Source organism: Toxotes jaculatrix, chromosome 13 (assembly GCF_017976425.1).
Source record: "Toxotes jaculatrix isolate fToxJac2 chromosome 13, fToxJac2.pri, whole genome shotgun sequence".
Taxonomy (NCBI): Eukaryota; Metazoa; Chordata; class Actinopteri; family Toxotidae; genus Toxotes; species Toxotes jaculatrix.
The window spans coordinates 3,655,115-3,672,638 of NC_054406.1; the positions used below are offsets into that span (position 1 = coordinate 3,655,115).

The 17,524-nt window shown below is 38.5% G+C and overlaps 3 protein-coding genes across 13 annotated transcripts in view; all 3 read left to right on the forward strand.

The window, feature by feature from the left end:
* LOC121191727 (hepatic lectin-like) overlaps positions 1-17,524 on the forward strand; it is a 29,467-nt gene that overhangs the window by 1,962 nt on the left and 9,981 nt on the right. For 2 of the 8 annotated variants that reach the window (XM_041053083.1, XM_041053082.1), the window contains exons 5-9: positions 249-265; positions 15,823-15,868; positions 16,157-16,308; positions 16,424-16,548; positions 16,639-16,850. In XM_041053083.1, coding sequence (XP_040909017.1) covers positions 249-265; positions 15,823-15,868; positions 16,157-16,308; positions 16,424-16,548; positions 16,639-16,819 — 521 coding nt within the window. In that variant the 3' untranslated portion in view covers positions 16,820-16,850. Of the gene's footprint in view, positions 1-248; positions 321-616; positions 769-888; positions 1,014-1,103; positions 1,312-11,753; positions 12,151-13,279; positions 13,439-13,525; positions 13,608-14,970; positions 15,094-15,435; positions 15,514-15,814; positions 15,869-16,156; positions 16,309-16,423; positions 16,549-16,638; positions 17,237-17,524 lie in introns of those variants that run through there. The other 6 variants (XM_041053084.1, XM_041053085.1, XR_005895132.1 and 3 more) reach the window with 6 other exon arrangements.
* On the forward strand, positions 2,048-6,801 carry LOC121191734 (C-type lectin domain family 4 member E-like). The gene is made up of 8 exons (XM_041053103.1): positions 2,048-2,161; positions 2,249-2,330; positions 3,883-4,005; positions 4,364-4,441; positions 4,752-4,805; positions 5,104-5,255; positions 5,376-5,500; positions 5,570-6,801. The coding sequence occupies exons 2-8, from the start codon at positions 2,303-2,305 to the stop codon at positions 5,706-5,708; spliced, it is 699 nt and encodes a 232-aa protein (XP_040909037.1). The 5' UTR covers positions 2,048-2,161; positions 2,249-2,302; the 3' UTR covers positions 5,709-6,801.
* LOC121191730 (hepatic lectin-like) lies at positions 7,981-12,150 on the forward strand. 4 transcript variants are annotated; one of them, XM_041053094.1, is made up of 7 exons: positions 7,981-8,488; positions 8,576-8,657; positions 10,021-10,143; positions 10,483-10,563; positions 11,060-11,211; positions 11,327-11,451; positions 11,542-12,150. In XM_041053094.1, exons 2-7 carry the CDS (start codon positions 8,630-8,632, stop codon positions 11,720-11,722), a joined length of 690 nt encoding a protein of 229 aa, XP_040909028.1. In that variant the 5' UTR covers positions 7,981-8,488; positions 8,576-8,629; the 3' UTR covers positions 11,723-12,150. The 4 variants fall into 4 exon arrangements, with proteins under 4 accessions (XP_040909028.1, XP_040909029.1, XP_040909026.1 ...); XM_041053095.1 differs by having other exon boundaries at positions 8,134-8,488; positions 10,486-10,563; XM_041053092.1 differs by lacking the exons at positions 7,981-8,488; positions 8,576-8,657 and adding an exon at positions 8,678-9,121.

The window sequence follows — 17,524 nt, forward strand, 5'->3', positions numbered from 1 at the left end:
TACAGAAACAGTTTAAAAGCCTTAGTCAGCTTAAGTGTTTGCAAGGTCACGTTAAATGTGTCAGATTAATTTAGATAGTTTGTTGCTTCCTCGGTTTAATTCTGAGGTGAAGCCTGATATGAATCTGCTTCCAAATTTATGTCTCTTTATGTTTCATCACAACATTTATGATGTGTTAACTTTCTGATCAGACCATCCCGATAAATGATTGATCAGATTAAATCTTTTTTAATCGTCTTTCAAAACAGGGAGAAGTTGTGAAACAAAAAAATGCAACACGGTGCAGCCTACATGCCCAACACATCCTGACGTAAAAATAAGTAAGTTATTAAGTTTTCCTTTCACATACTTTCACCTTCTACTGATGATTAAAGAAGCAGTGATGGACTGACAGATACACTATGTTAGACTGTAGCTGCAGTGGCAGGATAGGTGCCTTGCTCATGGGCAGTGAACTGTATCTATGAAGGAGAGAACTGTTCATTCACGTCCTCTGATCGTCTCAGCTGCTCTCAGATTCAAACTCTCTACTTTTCAAGTTCTTGCTGCTTCTAAATCACAAGTAAACATTGATTTCTTCCACCTGACTGAAGTCTTTGCTGTAATCTCTTCAAAGATGATCCATGTATGAAGTGTGACAGAGGCTGGGAGCAACATGGAGGAAAGTGCTATTATTTCTCCAATAGCTCTGCAAACTGGGAACAGAGCAGACGTTGGTGCCAACGTGAAGGAGGAGACCTGGTTAAGATAGACAGCAGAGAGGAGCAGGTATGAAACACTGCTGCAGGTTCATGTTCTCACACATTTTATCAGATCCTAATGTTTCATCATCTCAGCTCAGAAAAGTCGAGTCTCACAGAGTCAGTTTCATCAGCTTTTCCTCTTCAGATATTCCTGGTGAATGGAGTGGGAGAGAAAATTAACATTATTGAGGAAAAATTCTGGATTGGACTGACAGACTCAAAGGAAGAGGGCAAATGGTTTTGGGTGGACGGCTCACCACTGGACACAAGGTTTGAGTGTTGTGAAAACAGTTTTGTCCTTTTCTAGTTCAAAGTTATCAGTTTTTATTGATCCACTTCTTTCTGTTCCTCATCTCTTAGTCTGAGTTTTTGGATCAGTGGGGAGCCGGACAACTGGACAGGGGAGAATCCTGATGGAGAGGACTGTGTGAGGATTGGGGAAAAACCAGGTCATAATGACCCAAAGATCTGGTTGGATAAATCCTGCAAAGCATCTCAAAGAAGTATTTGTGAGAAACGTGAGGAAAATGGACATTACGCTTTAACATGTGTCTGAAATCCAGTGAAGGTTGAGTCCTCAGCCAACTTAACAATCTGTGGCATGATGATGTTTTTGATAAAGCTAATGTCAAATTCAATGGAAACATCTGCAAACATTTAAAGGTTCCCTCCTGATGCATGTAAAAAATACTCTGAATAACATTTTGTGTCTATGTTTTATTTTTTTACAAAACCTTCAGTTTCCTTGTTAATGTTTCTTTAAATAACATCTGCTCCTCCCTCATAAAGAACCTATGTATATTAAATATTGCTGGACACAAGACGTCTCCTACTTCACTGTAAAGTCTGTTCTCAGTGTTTGTGACCTGGAGGCTTCAAGTTTCCACATCAAACATGTGCAAGTTACATATTTAAACAACGGCTTCAAACACGGCTCAGCTGATTATAATCAATCACTGGAGCTATATGTCGCAAAGTCGAGTTTTTAAAGACGTTTATCAATTCAGGAAAAGTTCAGATGTGACAGAGTTGAGTTTGTGAGTCATGAGTTTATGCAAAGGTTAAAAATGAAAAGAAAACAAAAACTTTTGCTCCAAAGAGAAGGGACAGGGAAAAGGAGCAAAAGCCCATAATAGAAATAAAGTCAAGACAAACATAAAAGGACCAGAAGAGGGCGACACATCCACGTCTGCTTTGCCTGTAAATTTGCTTTAATGAACATGAAGCTGTTAAAACAACTAGATTCTCCTCCCCATCACTGAGTTTAACAGGAAGTGGTTGTTTTAGTGAGAGGTGTGAAGCACTTACATCAGAGAGCTGATGGTCACTCAGTGGTGAAAAGCAGATGTTGATGGAGAGCTGCACGTTGGTGTGAACTTAAAAATCCTAAAAAAGAGCAGGAAGGTGAAATTAAAGCGGTGAGTCCTGAACATGATGCTTCCATGAATGTTGTTAAAATTTTCTCTATAAGCTGATCCGTGTCTGTCTGTGGCTTTTTGTTTCAGAGAAAGTTTCCTCATCGACTGACAGTGAAGTCAGGATCCTGAAGACTCGGCACAATGAGCCGTTCACAGGGCGACACAGAGGGTAATAACCAGTGATGCTGTTACATCAACAGGAGGGTGAACTGTGAGGCAAACAGCCGACAGGTTAAACACTGAACAAATGAACTGATAGACTGAGTTAAATCTTTATTTTTGGAAGCCTAACTATAAGATTTTAAGGAAAAGCAAGAGGTTGTTTTTTCGTCTTTAAGATCAGTTTTAAGTTGCTGATTTTTTTCTGCAACTTAAGAGTTTCACAATTCTAGAGATTTTTTTACCATATAATTCTGAAGTATATCACACAAATATCTAAAAAGCTTGATGATCATTTGAATATTGGTATTCAGTGTGCTTCTTAAATGATTATAATAAAATAGGCCTGTTTTACTGCCTCGACACCATCAGTCAAAAAGGCTTCAACTCAAGCGATGTTGAAACAGAGAAAAAAAAATAAGTTCACCATAAAGATGACTCATACTTAAAACTAATATATTTAGACAACAAGGAAGTTTGAAGTTTAGTGTTGAAATCGTGCATCAGTGCAGTGTGGAGTGAATAATGGTTTTGTCCACGCACAAAACACCAGTCAGATGTTCATGTGTGGGCGTGAAAATGTGCTCAAAATGTACGACTGACTAAAGTGTTACCTCTAAAAACAAACACAAAAACAAAACAAATAAACAAACTCCAGGTTTGCATATCAACAAAGGAAACTGTGGATAATACCATTTTTATTACGCCTTATGGCCAAATAAAAAAACATTTCTGTAATAAACTGCATTTACAAAAACAAATTAAGGCATGAAGGCGAAAATGCTTTGTAGCTGAATATGTGCAGATGTAGGGGGTCGACACAACAGCACAAAATCTGTGTAATCTCAAACAATCCAATGCAACAGCACTGCAAAAAAATAAAACCCTTATAAACACTTATAATGTTCTGTTTGTGTTGAGATCATGTCAGAGAGCTGCTGGTTCAACTGGTAATGTTGGCAATGGTTGTGTAAAATGATCAATGTCACAGTGTAGAATTACTCTACTAATACTAAAAACATCTAAAAGTGCATTAGGACAGTTTGATAAAACTTCAGGTCAGGAACAGAGAATAGTGTCACCTCTCCGACTCATGACGGCACGGTTCAATACCCACTGCAGAGCTTACGGACTGGTCAGAGCATCATTTGACATGAACACTGGGCTGTATAACATCACAGTATACTTCAAGTATCACAGCTGGTAACGGTGGGGCTCATTTTAACTACTGGGTGGATAAATCTATGGTAACACATCATGATTTATTAGTTGGTTATAATTTTCTATTAATAATCTGAATTTACAAGGTAGCTGGTAACTAATGTCAAATAAATGTACGAGATTTAACAGTACAATCTTTTCCAATGAATTATAGTGAACTACAAATATAAAGTAGCAGAAAATTAAAATACTCCAGCAAAGTGCAGGTGCTGTTCTGTAAATCGTATTTAATCACTGTCACCACTGGTTGATGAACAGATGCCATAACCACCCTCTGTGTATTGTCTGTATTCATGTCTCATGTCCCTGTGACATCTCTGTCTCCTCTAAATGTTCAACAGGTGAAGCTCCTGCCTCCAAACACACAGACTCAGGCAGAGGGTCAAAGGTCACCTCAGAGAGAGTGGCCCTGCTGGTTGTCTGTTCTCTCCTGGCAGCTGCTGCCATTGTTATTTACCGACTCTGTGAGTTTGTATAATTTTGTTGATGTAGATTTAGTGAATCGAGAGGCTGATTCACAGTAAATGGAACAGAGCAGCAGAAACATGCAGACTCATCCTGTTCACAGTAAAAGTAGAAAACCACAGGTAGAACAGATGTTTACAGAGGTTTGTGTGCAGAGGTACAATAATTTACATACAACTGAGCAACTTCATGTGAAGAAAATCATTACAGACAAGAACTTTTCTTGATGGATCATTCTGCATTTAATAGTTTTTACTGCTTTAGAAATTTAGTGAAATCAGCAAAAATCTAATGTTGTTTGGATCCAAAACTGTTTGAGAACTGACATTTACTGACTACTTTATTTTTGAAAAGCAGCTTTTGCTCATTTCCAAACCAAGAAAAATCTCCAGACACTGAGAGAAGAGTACGAAGCTGTAAAAAGAAACCTCACAGGTAGGTCTGCACGGGATCACAGCTGTCAACAAGGTTCAGTCCTGAGAGTCTCATTCAGCTGTACCAGGTCACTTTAACACGTCACACATCTTGGACCAAATCTGGATGGTTTATAACTTTCTTTAGTTTAATTCCAACAGGTGAAAGACGGCTGATGTCACTCTGTTTTCCAATGATTTCTCCTCATGTTTCAACTCAATGTCTTTGACTAGTGTGAAAGATTTTTGTTAGTTGTTTGTTCAGGTCCTGAAAAAACTGATGATCCTGACGAATGACTGATGGAAGTGACACTTTTTTTTTGATTGAACAGAGAGAATCAACACAGTGCAGCCTATATGCCCAAAAGATCCTGAAGTAAAAATCAGTAAGTTATTGATTTCTCCTCTCACATATTTGCACCTTCTGCTGATGATTAAAGAAGCAGTGATGGACTGACAGATACACTATGTTAGACTGTAGCTGCAGTGGCAGGATAGGTGCCTTGCTCATGGGCAGTGAACTGTATCTGTGAAGGACAGAAAACTGTTCATTCACGTCCTCTGATTGTCTCAGCTGCTCTCAGATTCAAACTCTTTACTTTTTAAGTTCTTGCTGCTTCTAAATCACAGGTAAACATTGATTTCTTCCACCTGACTGAAGTCTTTGCTGTAATCTCTTCAAAGATCAAACATGTATGAAGTGTGACAGAGACTGGGAGCAACATGGAGGAAAGTGCTATCTTTTCTCCATCAGTTCTGCAAACTGGGAACAGAGCAGACGTTTCTGCCAAAGTCAAGGAGGAGACCTGGTTAAGATAGACAGCAGAGAGGAGCAGGTATGAAACACTGCTGCAGGTTCATGTTCTCACACATTTTATCAGATCCTAATGTTTCATCACCTCAGCTCAGAAAAGTCGAGTCTCACAGAATCAGTTTCATCAACTTTTCCTCTTCAGATATTCCTGGTGAATAGAGTGAGAGAGAAAATGAAACATCCTGAGGACATGTTCTGGATCGGACTGACAGACTCAAAGGAAGAGGGCAAATGGTTTTGGGTGGACGGCTCACCACTGGACACAAGGTTTGTCCATTTCCAGTTCAAAGTTATCAGTTTTTATTGACTCAGTTCTTTCTGTTCCTCATCTCTTAGTCTGACCTTCTGGGCCAGTGTGGAGCCGTGTGACTGGACAAAGGAGAATCCTGATGGAGAGGACTGTGTGAGAATTGGGGGGAAACCAGGTCATAATGACCCAAAGATCTGGTTGGATAAATCCTGCAAAGAACATTAAGGAAGTATTAGTAAGACACATGAGGAAAATGGACGTTACACTATACCATGGGCTTTTGCCCCTTTCCCCCTGTTAAACTAAAAAGTTTTTGTTTTCATTTCAGTTTTTAAACCTTTGCATAAACTCAGCTTCCATAGTTTCCTCACTGATGGAGAAGTCTGTGAGATAGAACAGATTTTACAGCAGGAGAAAGTGTAATGTCCACAGACACTTCTCAAACCCGTCCTGCAGCATCATCCACTCGTCCTCTGTCTGTCTGCTCAGTGTGATACAAACACTGACAGTTCAGCACACAAAACAAAGTTTTTGTTGTATTTATAAACTGTAGATGTTGGATCAGTGGTTTCCATAGTTTTAAAGTTGATGAAGTTTAAAACAAAGTGAGAACACAACAAACAAGAAACTGAGTTTATGGTTGAAAGTAGTTTATAAAACATTTTATAGGTGACCCAAGCTGCTGTATCACAACTTCAGAAGATCATTAACAAGCTGAATGATTCTGTACAGTCAGTGTTTGTTCTCACGGTGTCATCTGTTACATCTGATTGTTTCCTGAACTGATAAACGTCTTTAAAAACCTCACTTTGCAACATATAGCTCCAGTGGTTGATTATAATCAGTATGTACCTTGCACATGTTTGATGTGGAAACTTGAAGCCTCCAGGTCACAAACACTGAGAACAGACTTTACAGTGAAGTAGGAGACGTCTTGTTTCCAGCAATATTTAATATACATAGGTTCTATATGAGGGAGGAGCAGATGTTATTTAGAGAAACATTAACAAGGAAACTGAAGGTTTTTGTAGAAAAATAAAACATATCAGACACAAAATGTTATTCAGAGTATTTTTTACATGCATCAGGAGGGAACCTTTAAATGTTTGCAGATGTTTCCATTGAATTTGACATTAGCTTTATCAAAAACATCATCATGCCACAGATTGTTAAGTTTCCTTGTTAATGTTTCTCTAAATAACATCTCCTCCTCCCTCATATAGAACCTATGTATATTAAATATTGCTGGATACAAGACGTCTCCTACTTCACTGTAAAGTCTGTTCTCAGTGTTTGTGACCTGGAGGCTTCAAGTTTCCACATCAAACGTGTGCAAGTTACATATTTAAACAACGGCTTCAAACACTTCCGTTCAGGAAACAATCAGATGTAACAGATGACACCGTGAGAACAAACACTGAATCATTCAGCTGGTTAATGATCTTCTGAAGTTGTGCTACAGCAGCTTGGGTCACCTATAAAATGTTTTATAACCTATTTTCAACCATAAACTCATGATGGTCACTCAGTGGTGAAAAGCAGATGTTGATGGATTACAGGAGTGTGCACAAAGTTACACATACGATAAAACACAACACTGCAGCTAAAAGATGATGATTGTTTGTCACAGAGCAACTTAAAGCTGATTTTTTCAGGTCTTTCTAAAAGAAGGCGGCACTGAGCATGTGTAGGGTAGACTGAGACTCACTGTATGTGGGAAGGTGTAAGTAGTTTTGTTCATATTTTTGGTAAACTGACGAGTAGCATAGTTATTACAAATAAATAAAAAATAAATAGATGTGATAAAAGTTTTACATTTGCATAGAAACCATTTATCATATGTAAGAACCGGATGAAACAGAACTAAATATTTTCTGTTGTTCATAGTAAAAACTTTTTCTTTTTCTGAAGGAAGTCAAATTTGAGGTTCAGCTTTTTAAGCTCTGAAAAACAACTTCCTGTCAATTCACACTTTAAGACACTTGGTATTTAAAACAGGCAAACTTCATTGGTTTAGCAGAATTTAGAGGAAAGAATTAACAAAGATGTCAGTTACAACCATCAAATTTATGTGGTGGTAATTTTTAAATAATTTATATGTGAACCATGTCCAAGAATATTTGGGGGTTTTATTCACTTTGTAAGCTAAATGTACTGATTTTCCCTAACCCCCAAAACACTTTCTGAATGTTAAATTGGTTTAATTGGCTGAGACCTGGTTAAGATAGACAGCAGAGAGGAGCAGGTATGAAACACTGCTGCAGGTTCATGTTCTCACACATTTTATCAGATCCTAATGTTTCATCATCTCAGCTCAGAAAAGTCGAGTCACACAAAATCAGTTTCATCAACCACAAACATTTAAAGGTTCCCTCCTGATGCATGTAAAAAATATTCAGAATAACATTTTGTGTCTGATATGTTTTATTTTTCTACAAAAACCTTCAGTTTCCTTGTTAATGTTTCTTCTTGGAGGTTGCAAGTTACATATTTAAACGGCTTCAAACACGGCTCAGCTGATTATAATCAATCACTGGAGCTATATGTTGCAAAGTCAAGTTTTTAAAGACATTTATCAATTCAAGAAAAGTTCAGATGTAACAGAGTTGAAACTATGGAAGCTGAGTTTATGAAAAGGTTTAAAAAATGAAAAGAAAACAAAACTTTTTGCTCCAAAGAGAAGGGACAGGGAAAAGGAGCAAAAGGAGCAAAAGCCCATAATAGAAATAAAGTCAAGACAAACATAAAAGGACCAGAAGAGGGCAACACGTCCACGTCTGCTTTGACTGTAAATTTGCTTTAATGATAATGAAACTGTGAAACAACTAGATTCTCCTCCCCATCTCTGAGTTTAACAGGAAGTGGTTGTTTTAGTGAGAGGTGTGAAGCACTTACATCAGAGAGCTGATGATCACTCAGTGGTGAAAAGCAGATGTTGATGGAGAGCTGCACGTTGGTGTGAACTTAAAAATCCTAAAAAAGAGCAGGAAGGTGAAATTAAAGCGGTGAGTCCTGAACATGATGCTTACATGAATGTTGTTAACGTTTTCTCTATAAGCTGATCAGTGTCTGTCTGTGGCTTTTTGTTTCAGAGAAAGTTTCCTCATCGACTGACAGTGAAGTCGGGATCCTGAAGACTCAGCACAATGAGCCGTTCACAGGGCGACACAGAGGGTAATAACCAGTGATGCTGTTAAATCAACAGGAGGGTGAACTGTGAGGCAAACAGCCGACAGGTTAAACACTGAATTCTAGTCAAAAGCAAAATAAATGAACTGACACACTGAGTTCAATCTCTCTGCTCCGTTCACAGGAGTGTGCACAAAGTTACACACACGATAAAACACAACATTGCAGCTAAAAGATGATGATTGTTTGTCACAGAGCATTTCTGTAAATGTTAAACTGACGAGTAGCATAGTTATCACAAATAAATAAAAAATAAATAGATGTGATACAGGGTCTCGCAGAGCTCATCATGTGCATAGAAACCATTTATCACCATTGCCAAGAACTGGAAGAAACAGGACAAAAGTTTTCTGCTGTTATCAGTGAAATGAAGCAGAGTTTGAGGTTTATCTTTTTAATGAGTTTATCAGATATAAGAAACAGCTTCCGTTCACAGGGCGACACAGAGGGTAATAACCAGTGATGCTGTGATTGTTTGTCACAGAGCAACTTAAAGCTGATTTTCTCAGGTCTTTCTAAAAGAAGACGGCACTGAGCATGTGTAGGGTAGACTGAGACTCACTGTATGTGGGAAGGTGTAAGTAGCTTTGTTCATATTTTTGTAAATGGTGTGATACATGCTTGACATGTGCACAGAAACCATTCATCACCATGGAAGAAGAGGAAAAAACAGGACTCGTTTTTTTCTGCTGTTAATAGTGAAATGAAGCTGAGTTTGAGGTTTATCTTTTTAATGAGATTATCAGATATAAGAAACAGCTTCCGGTCAATTCACGCTTGAAGATACTTGGTATTAAAAGCAGAATACTTCATTGGCACGGCAGAATTTAGAGAAAAACATTGGCGTCATTTGAGACCAGTTGTTCAATTTTATGATTCAGTGACTTTAAATTTAATGACTGATTTAAACCTTTATGTTTGCAAAGGCAGCTCACTGACAGAACGTGCTGTTTTCAGGAGTTGGTGTAAAATTTGAAAAGTTGGTGGTGATTTGTCTCTTATTCAGGGACAGTTTAAATAATTTATATGTGAACCATGTCCAAGAATATTTGGGGGTTTCATTCAGTTTGTAAGCTAAAATAGCAAAGTACTGATTTTCCCTGATCCAAAACACTTTCTAAAAGTTAACTTGGTTTTCAGGCAGTTTCCTCTGAAATACAGTGAACTACAAATATAAAGTAGAAGAAAATTAAAATACTCCAGTAAAGTGCAGGTACTGTTCTGTAAATTGTATTTAATCACTGTCACCACTGGTTGATGAACAGATGCCATAAATACCCTCTGTGTATTGTCTGTATCCATGTCTCATGTCCCTGTGACATCTGTGTCTCCTCTAAATGTTCAACAGGTGAAGTTCCTGCCTCCAAACACACAAACTCAAGCAGAAGGTCAAAGGTCACCTCAGAGAGAGTGGCCCTGCTGGTTGTCTGTTCTCTCCTGGCAGCTGCTGCCATTGTTATTTACCGACTCTGTGAGTTTGTACAATTTTGTTGATGTAGTTTTACTTTCAAAACAATCAAATGGCTGATTCACAGTAAATGGAACAGAGCAGCAGAAACATGCAGATTCATCCTGTTCACAGTAAAAGTAGAAAACCACAGGTAGAACAGATGTTTACAGAGGTTTATGTGCAGAGGTACAATAATTTACATACAACTGAGCAACTTCATGTGAAGAAAGTCATTACAGACAAACTTTTCTTGATGGATCACTCTGCATTTAATAGATTTTACTGCTTTAAAAATGTTGTGAAATCAGCAAAAATCTAATTTGAGAACTGACATTTACTGACTACTTTATTTTTGAAAAGCAGCTTTTGATAATTTCCAAATCAAGAAAAATCTCCAGACACTGAGAGAAGAGTACGAAGCTGTAAAAAGAAACCTCACAGGTAGGTCTGCACGGGATCACAGCTGTCAACAAGGTTCAGTCCTGAGAGTCTCATTCAGCTGTACCAGGTCACTTTAACACGTCACACATCTGGATGGTTTATAACTTTCTTTAGTTTAATTCCAACAGGTGACAGACGGCTGATGTCACTCTGTTTTCCAATGATTTCTCCTCATGTTTCAACTCAATGTCTTTGACTAGTGTGAAAGATTTTTGTTAGTTGTTTGTTCAGGTCCTGAAAAATTAGACAATCCTGATGAATGACTGATGAAAGTGACAGTTTTTTTTTGATTGAACAGAGAGAATCAACACGGTGCAGCCTATATGCCCAAAATATACTGAAGTAAAAAAGTTATCGATTTCATTTACGTCCTCTGATCGTCTCAGCTGCTCTCAGATTCAAACTCTCTACTTTTAAAATTCCTGTTGCTTCTAAATCACAGGTAAACATTGATTTCTTCCATCTGACTGAAGTCTTTGCTGTAATCTCTTCAAAGATGATCCATGTATGAAGTGTGACAGAGGCTGGGAGCAACATGGAGGAAAGTGCTATCTTTTCTCCATCAGTTCTGCAAACTGGGAACAGAGCAGACGTTGGTGCCAACGTGAAGGAGGAGACCTGGTTAAGATAGACAGCACAGAGGAGCAGGTATGAAACACTGCTGCAGGTTCATGTTCTCACACATTTTATCAGATCCTAATGTTTCATCATCTCAGCTCAGAAAAGTCTCACAGAGTCAGTTTCATCAACTTTTCCTCTTCAGATATTCCTGGTGAATAGAGTGGGAGAGGAAATTAACAATACAGAGGAAAAATTCTGGATTGGACTGACAGACTCAAAGGAAGAGGGCAAATGGTTTTGGGTGGACGGCTCACCACTGGACACAAGGTTTGAGTATTGTGAAAACAGTTTTGTCCTTTTCCAGTTCAAAGTTATCAGTTTTTATTGATCCACTTCTTTCTGTTTCTCATCTCTTAGTCTGACCTTCTGGGCCAGCTGGGAGCCGGATAACTGGAAAGAGGAGAATCCTGATGGAGAGGACTGTGTGAGGATGGGGTCGGGGAAAGAAGAAGATGATTACCTGAAGACCTGGTGGGATAAGTCCTGCAAAGCATCTCAAAGAATAATTTGTGAGAAACATGAGGAAAATGGACAGTGACACAAGAACATGTGTGTGAAATCCAGTGAAGGTTGAGTCCTCAGCCAACTTAACAATCTGTGGCATGATGATGTTTTTGATAAAGCTAATGTCAAATTCAATGGAAACATCTGCAAACATTTAAAGGTTCCCTCCTGATGCATGTAAAAAATACTCTGAATAACATTTTGTGTCTGATATGTTTTATTTTTTCTACAAAAACCTTCAGTTTCCTTGTTAATGTTTCTTTACATAACATCTGCTCCTCCCTCATATAGAACTTATGTATATTAAATATTGCTGGACACAAGACGTCTCCTACTTCACTGTAAAGTCTGTTCTCAGTGTTTGTGACCTGGAGGCTTCAAGTTTCCACATCAAACATGTGCAAGGTACATATTGCATATCACACATTACATATGTTTGTTGTGTTCTCTCTTTGTTTTAAACATTTAAAGACGTCTGTTTAAATCTGTCAAACACCGACGTCCCATTGGTCTATTAAATGCAAATCTATTAAATGCAGAATGATTTATCAAGGAAAATTTGCCTGTTATGATTTTCTTCACATGAAGTTGCTCAGTTGTATGTAAATTATTGTACCGCTGCACACAAACCTCTGTAAACATGTATTCTACTTTTCTACTTTTTCTGTGAACAAGATGAGTCTGCATGTTTGTGTTGCTCAAACCCGTCCTGCAGCATCATCCACTCGTCCTCTGTCTGTCTGCTCAGTGTGATCAGCTGAGTCGTGTTTGAAGCCGTTGTTTAAATATAGAACCTATGTATATTAAATATTGCTGGACACAAGACGTCTCCTACTTCACTGTAAAGTCTGTTCTCAGTGTTTGTGACCTGGAGGCTTCAAGTTTCCACATCGAACATGTGCAAGTTACATACTGATTATAATCAACCACTGGAGCTATATGTTGCAAAGTCAAGTTTGTAACAACGTTTATCAATTCAGGAAAAGATCAGATGTAGCAGGTGACACACAGTGAGAACAAACACTGACTGTACAGAATCATTCAGCTTGTTAATGATCTTCTGAAGTTGTGCTACAGCAGCTTGGGTCACCTATAAAATGTTTTATAACCTACTTTCAACCATAAACTCATTTTCTTGTTTGTTGTGTTCTCACTTTGTTTTAAACATTTAAAGACGTCTGTTGTAATCTGTCAAACACCAACATCCCATTGGTGTTTGACAGATTTGAAGCCTCATTCTGTGCTGAACTACCAGTGTTTGTATCACACTGAGCAAACAAACAGACAGAGGACGAGTGGACGATGCTGCAGGACGGGTTTGAGAAATTGGTTGCATCTCACAGACTTCTACATCAGTGAGGAAACTATGGAAGCTGAGTTTATGCAAAGGTTTAAAAAATGAAAAGAAAACAAAAAGTTTTTGCTCCAAAGAGAAGGGACAGGGAAAAGGACCAAAACCCAATAATAGAAATAAAGTCAAGACAAACATAAAAGGACCAGAAGAGGGCGACACATCCACGTCTGCTTTGATTGTAAATTTGCATTAATGAACATGAAACTGTTAAAACAACTAGATTCTCCTCCCCATCTCTGAGTTTAACAGGAAGTGGTTGTTTTAGTGAGAGGTGTGAAGCACTTACATCAGAGAGCTGATGATCACTCAGTGGTGAAAAGCAGATGTTGATGGAGAGCTGCACGTTGGTGTGAACTTAAAAATCCTAAAAAAGAGCAGGAAGGTGAAATTAAAGCGGTGAGTCCTGAACATGATGCTTACATGAATGTTGTTAACGTTTTCTCTATAAGCTGATCAGTGTCTGTCTGTGGCTTTTTGTTTCAGAGAAAGTTTCCTCATCGACTGACAGTGAAGTCGGGATCCTGAAGACTCAGCACAATGAGCCGTTCACAGGGCGACACAGAGGGTAATAACCAGTGATGCTGTTACATCAACAGGAGGGTGAACTGTGAGGCAAACAGCCGACAGGTTAAACACTGAATTCTAGTCAAAAGCAAAATAAATGAACTGACACACTGAGTTCAATCTCTCTGCTCCGTTCACAGGAGTGTGCACAAAGTTACACACACGATAAAACACAACATTGCAGCTAAAAGATGATGATTGTTTGTCACAGAGCATTTCTGTAAATGTTAAACTGACGAGTAGCATAGTTATCACAAATAAATAAAAAATAAATAGATGTGATACAGGGTCTCGCAGAGCTCATCATGTGCATAGAAACCATTTATCACCATTGCCAAGAACTGGAAGAAACAGGACAAAAGTTTTCTGCTGTTATCAGTGAAATGAAGCAGAGTTTGAGGTTTATCTTTTTAATGAGTTTATCAGATATAAGAAACAGCTTCCGTTCACAGGGCGACACAGAGGGTAATAACCAGTGATGCTGTGATTGTTTGTCACAGAGCAACTTAAAGCTGATTTTCTCAGGTCTTTCTAAAAGAAGACGGCGCTGAGCATGTGTAGGGTAGACTGAGACTCACTGTATGTGGGAAGGTGTAAGTAGCTTTGTTCATATTTTTGTAAATGGTGTGATACATGCTTGACATGTGCACAGAAACCATTCATCACCATGGAAGAAGAGGAAAAAACAGGACTCGTTTTTTTCTGCTGTTAATAGTGAAATGAAGCTGAGTTTGAGGTTTATCTTTTTAATGAGATTATCAGATATAAGAAACAGCTTCTGGTCAATTCACGCTTGAAGATACTTGGCATTAAAAGCAGAATACTTCATTGGCACGGCAGAATTTAGAGAAAAACATTGGCGTCATTTGAGACCAGTTGTTCAATTTTATGATTCAGTGACTTTAAATTTAATGACTGATTTAAACCTTTATGTTTGCAAAGGCAGCTCACTGACAGAACGTGCTGTTTTCAGGAGTTGGTGTAAAATTTGAAAAGTTGGTGGTGATTTGTCTCTTATTCAGGGACAGTTTAAATAATTTATATGTGAACCATGTCCAAGAATATTTGGGGGTTTCATTCAGTTTGTAAGCTAAAATAGCAAAGTACTGATTTTCCCTGATCCAAAACACTTTCTAAAAGTTAACTTGGTTTTCAGGCAGTTTCCTCTGAAATACAGTGAACTACAAATATAAAGTAGAAGAAAATTAAAATACTCCAGTAAAGTGCAGGTACTGTTCTGTAAATTGTATTTAATCACTGTCACCACTGGTTGATGAACAGATGCCATAACCACGCTCTGTGTATTGTCTGTATCCATGTCTCATGTCCCTGTGACATCTCTGTCTCCTCTAAATGTTCAACAGGTGAAGTTCCTGCCTCCAAACACACAAACTCAAGCAGAAGGTCAAAGGTCACCTCAGAGAGAGTGGCCCTGCTGGTTTTCTGTTCTCTCCTGGCAGCTGCTGCCATTGTTATTTACCGACTCTGTGAGTTTGTACAATTTTGTTGATGTAGTTTTACTTTCAAAACAATCAAATGGCTGATTCACAGTAAATGGAACAGAGCAGCAGAAACATGCAGATTCATCCTGTTCACAGTAAAAGTAGAAAACCACAGGTAGAACAGATGTTTACAGAGGTTTATGTGCAGAGGTACAATAATTTACATACAACTGAGCAACTTCATGTGAAGAAAGTCATTACAGACAAACTTTTCTTGATGGATCACTCTGCATTTAATAGATTTTACTGCTTTAAAAATGTTGTGAAATCAGCAAAAATCTAATTTGAGAACTGACATTTACTGACTACTTTATTTTTGAAAAGCAGCTTTTGATAATTTCCAAATCAAGAAAAATCTCCAGACACTGAGAGAAGAGTACGAAGCTGTAAAAAGAAACCTCACAGGTAGGTCTGCACGGGATCACAGCTGTCAACAAGGTTCAGTCCTGAGAGTCTCATTCAGCTGTACCAGGTCACTTTAACACGTCACACATCTGGATGGTTTATAACTTTCTTTAGTTTAATTCCAACAGGTGACAGACGGCTGATGTCACTCTGTTTTCCAATGATTTCTCCTCATGTTTCAACTCAATGTCTTTGACTAGTGTGAAAGATTTTAGTTGTTAGTTGTTTGTTCAGGTCCTGAAAAATTAGACAATCCTGATGAATGACTGATGAAAGTGACACTTTTTTTTTGATTGAACAGAGAGAATCAACACGGTGCAGCTTAAATGCCCAAAAGATCCTGAAGTAAAAATCAGTAAGTTATTGATTTCTCCTCTCACATATTTGCACCTTCTGAAGAAGCAGTGATGGACTGACAGATACACTATGTTAGACTGTAGCTGCAGTGGCAGGATAGGTGCCTTGCTCATGGGCAGTGAACTGTATCTGTGAAGGACAGAAAACTGTTCATTCACGTCCTCTGATCGTCTCAGCTGCTCTCAGATTCAAACTCTCTACTTTTAAAATTCCTGCTGCTTCTAAATCACAGGTAAACATTGATTTCTTCCACCTGACTGAAGTCTTTGCTGTAATCTCTTCAAAGATCAAACACATATCAAGTGTGACAGAGGCTGGGAGCAACATGGAGGAAAGTGCTATCTTTTCTCCATCAGTTCTGCAAACTGGGAACAGAGCAGACGTTGGTGCCAACGTGAAGGAGGAGACCTGGTTAAGATAGACAGCACAGAGGAGCAGGTATGAAACACTGCTGCAGGTTCATGTTCTCACACATTTTATCAGATCCTAATGTTTCATCATCTCAGCTCAGAAAAGTCTCACAGAGTCAGTTTCATCAACTTTTCCTCTTCAGATATTCCTGGTGAATAGAGTGGGAGAGGAAATTAACAATACAGAGGAAAAATTCTGGATTGGACTGACAGACTCAAAGGAAGAGGGCAAATGGTTTTGGGTGGACGGCTCACCACTGGACACAAGGTTTGAGTGTTGTGAAAACAGTTTTGTCCTTTTCCAGTTCAAAGTTATCAGTTTTTATTGATCCACTTCTTTCTGTTTCTCATCTCTTAGTCTGACCTTCTGGGCCAGCTGGGAGCCGGATAACTGGAAAGAGGAGAATCCTGATGGAGAGGACTGTGTGAGGATGGGGTCGGGGAAAGAAGAAGATGATTACCTGAAGACCTGGTGGGATAAGTCCTGCAAAGCATCTCAAAGAATAATTTGTGAGAAACATGAGGAAAATGGACAGTGACACAAGAACATGTGTGTGAAATCCAGTGAAGGTTGAGTCCTCAGCCAACTTAACAATCTGTGGCATGATGATGTTTTTGATAAAGCTAATGTCAAATTCAATGGAAACATCTGCAAACATTTAAAGGTTCCCTCCTGATGCATGTAAAACAACATTTTGTGTCTGATATGTTTTATTTTTTCTACAAAAACCTTCAGTTTCCTTGTTAATGTTTCTTTACATAACATCTGCTCCTCCCTCATATAGAACCTATGTATATTAAATATTGCTGGACACAAGACGTCTCCTACTTCACTGTAAAGTCTGTTCTCAGTGTTTGTGACCTGGAGGCTTCAAGTTTCCACATCAAACATGTGCAAGGTACATATTGCATATCACACATTACATATGTTTGTTGTGTTCTCTCTTTGTTTTAAACATTTAAAGACATCTGTTTAAATCTGTCAAACACCGACTTCCCATTGGTCTATTAAATGCAAATCTATTAAATGCAGAATGATTTATCAGGGAAAATTTGCCTGTCAGATTTTCTTCACATGAAGTTGCTCAGTTGTATGTAAATTATTGTACCGCTGCACACAAACCTCTGTAAACATGTGTTCTACCTGTGGTTTTCTACTTTTTCTGTGACCAAGATGAGTCTACATGTTTGTGTTGCTCAAACCCGTCCTGCAGCATCATCCACTCGTCCTCTGTCTGTCTGCT

Coding starts and splice junctions, on each gene's coding strand:
- LOC121191734 (XM_041053103.1), top strand. CDS start 2,303: ATGAGCCGTTCACAGGGCGACACAGAGG. Junction 4,442..4,751: donor TGTAAAAAGAAACCTCACAG/GTAGGTCTGCAC, acceptor TTGATTGAACAG/AGAGAATCAACACAGTGCAG. Junction 5,256..5,375: donor TAGACAGCAGAGAGGAGCAG/GTATGAAACACT, acceptor TTTCCTCTTCAG/ATATTCCTGGTGAATAGAGT.
- LOC121191730 (XM_041053092.1), top strand. CDS start 8,962: ATGTGCATAGAAACCATTTATCACCATTGCCAAGAACTGGAAGAAACA. Junction 10,144..10,482: donor CATTGTTATTTACCGACTCT/GTGAGTTTGTAC, acceptor ATTTTTGAAAAG/CAGCTTTTGATAATTTCCAA. Junction 11,212..11,326: donor TAGACAGCACAGAGGAGCAG/GTATGAAACACT, acceptor TTTCCTCTTCAG/ATATTCCTGGTGAATAGAGT.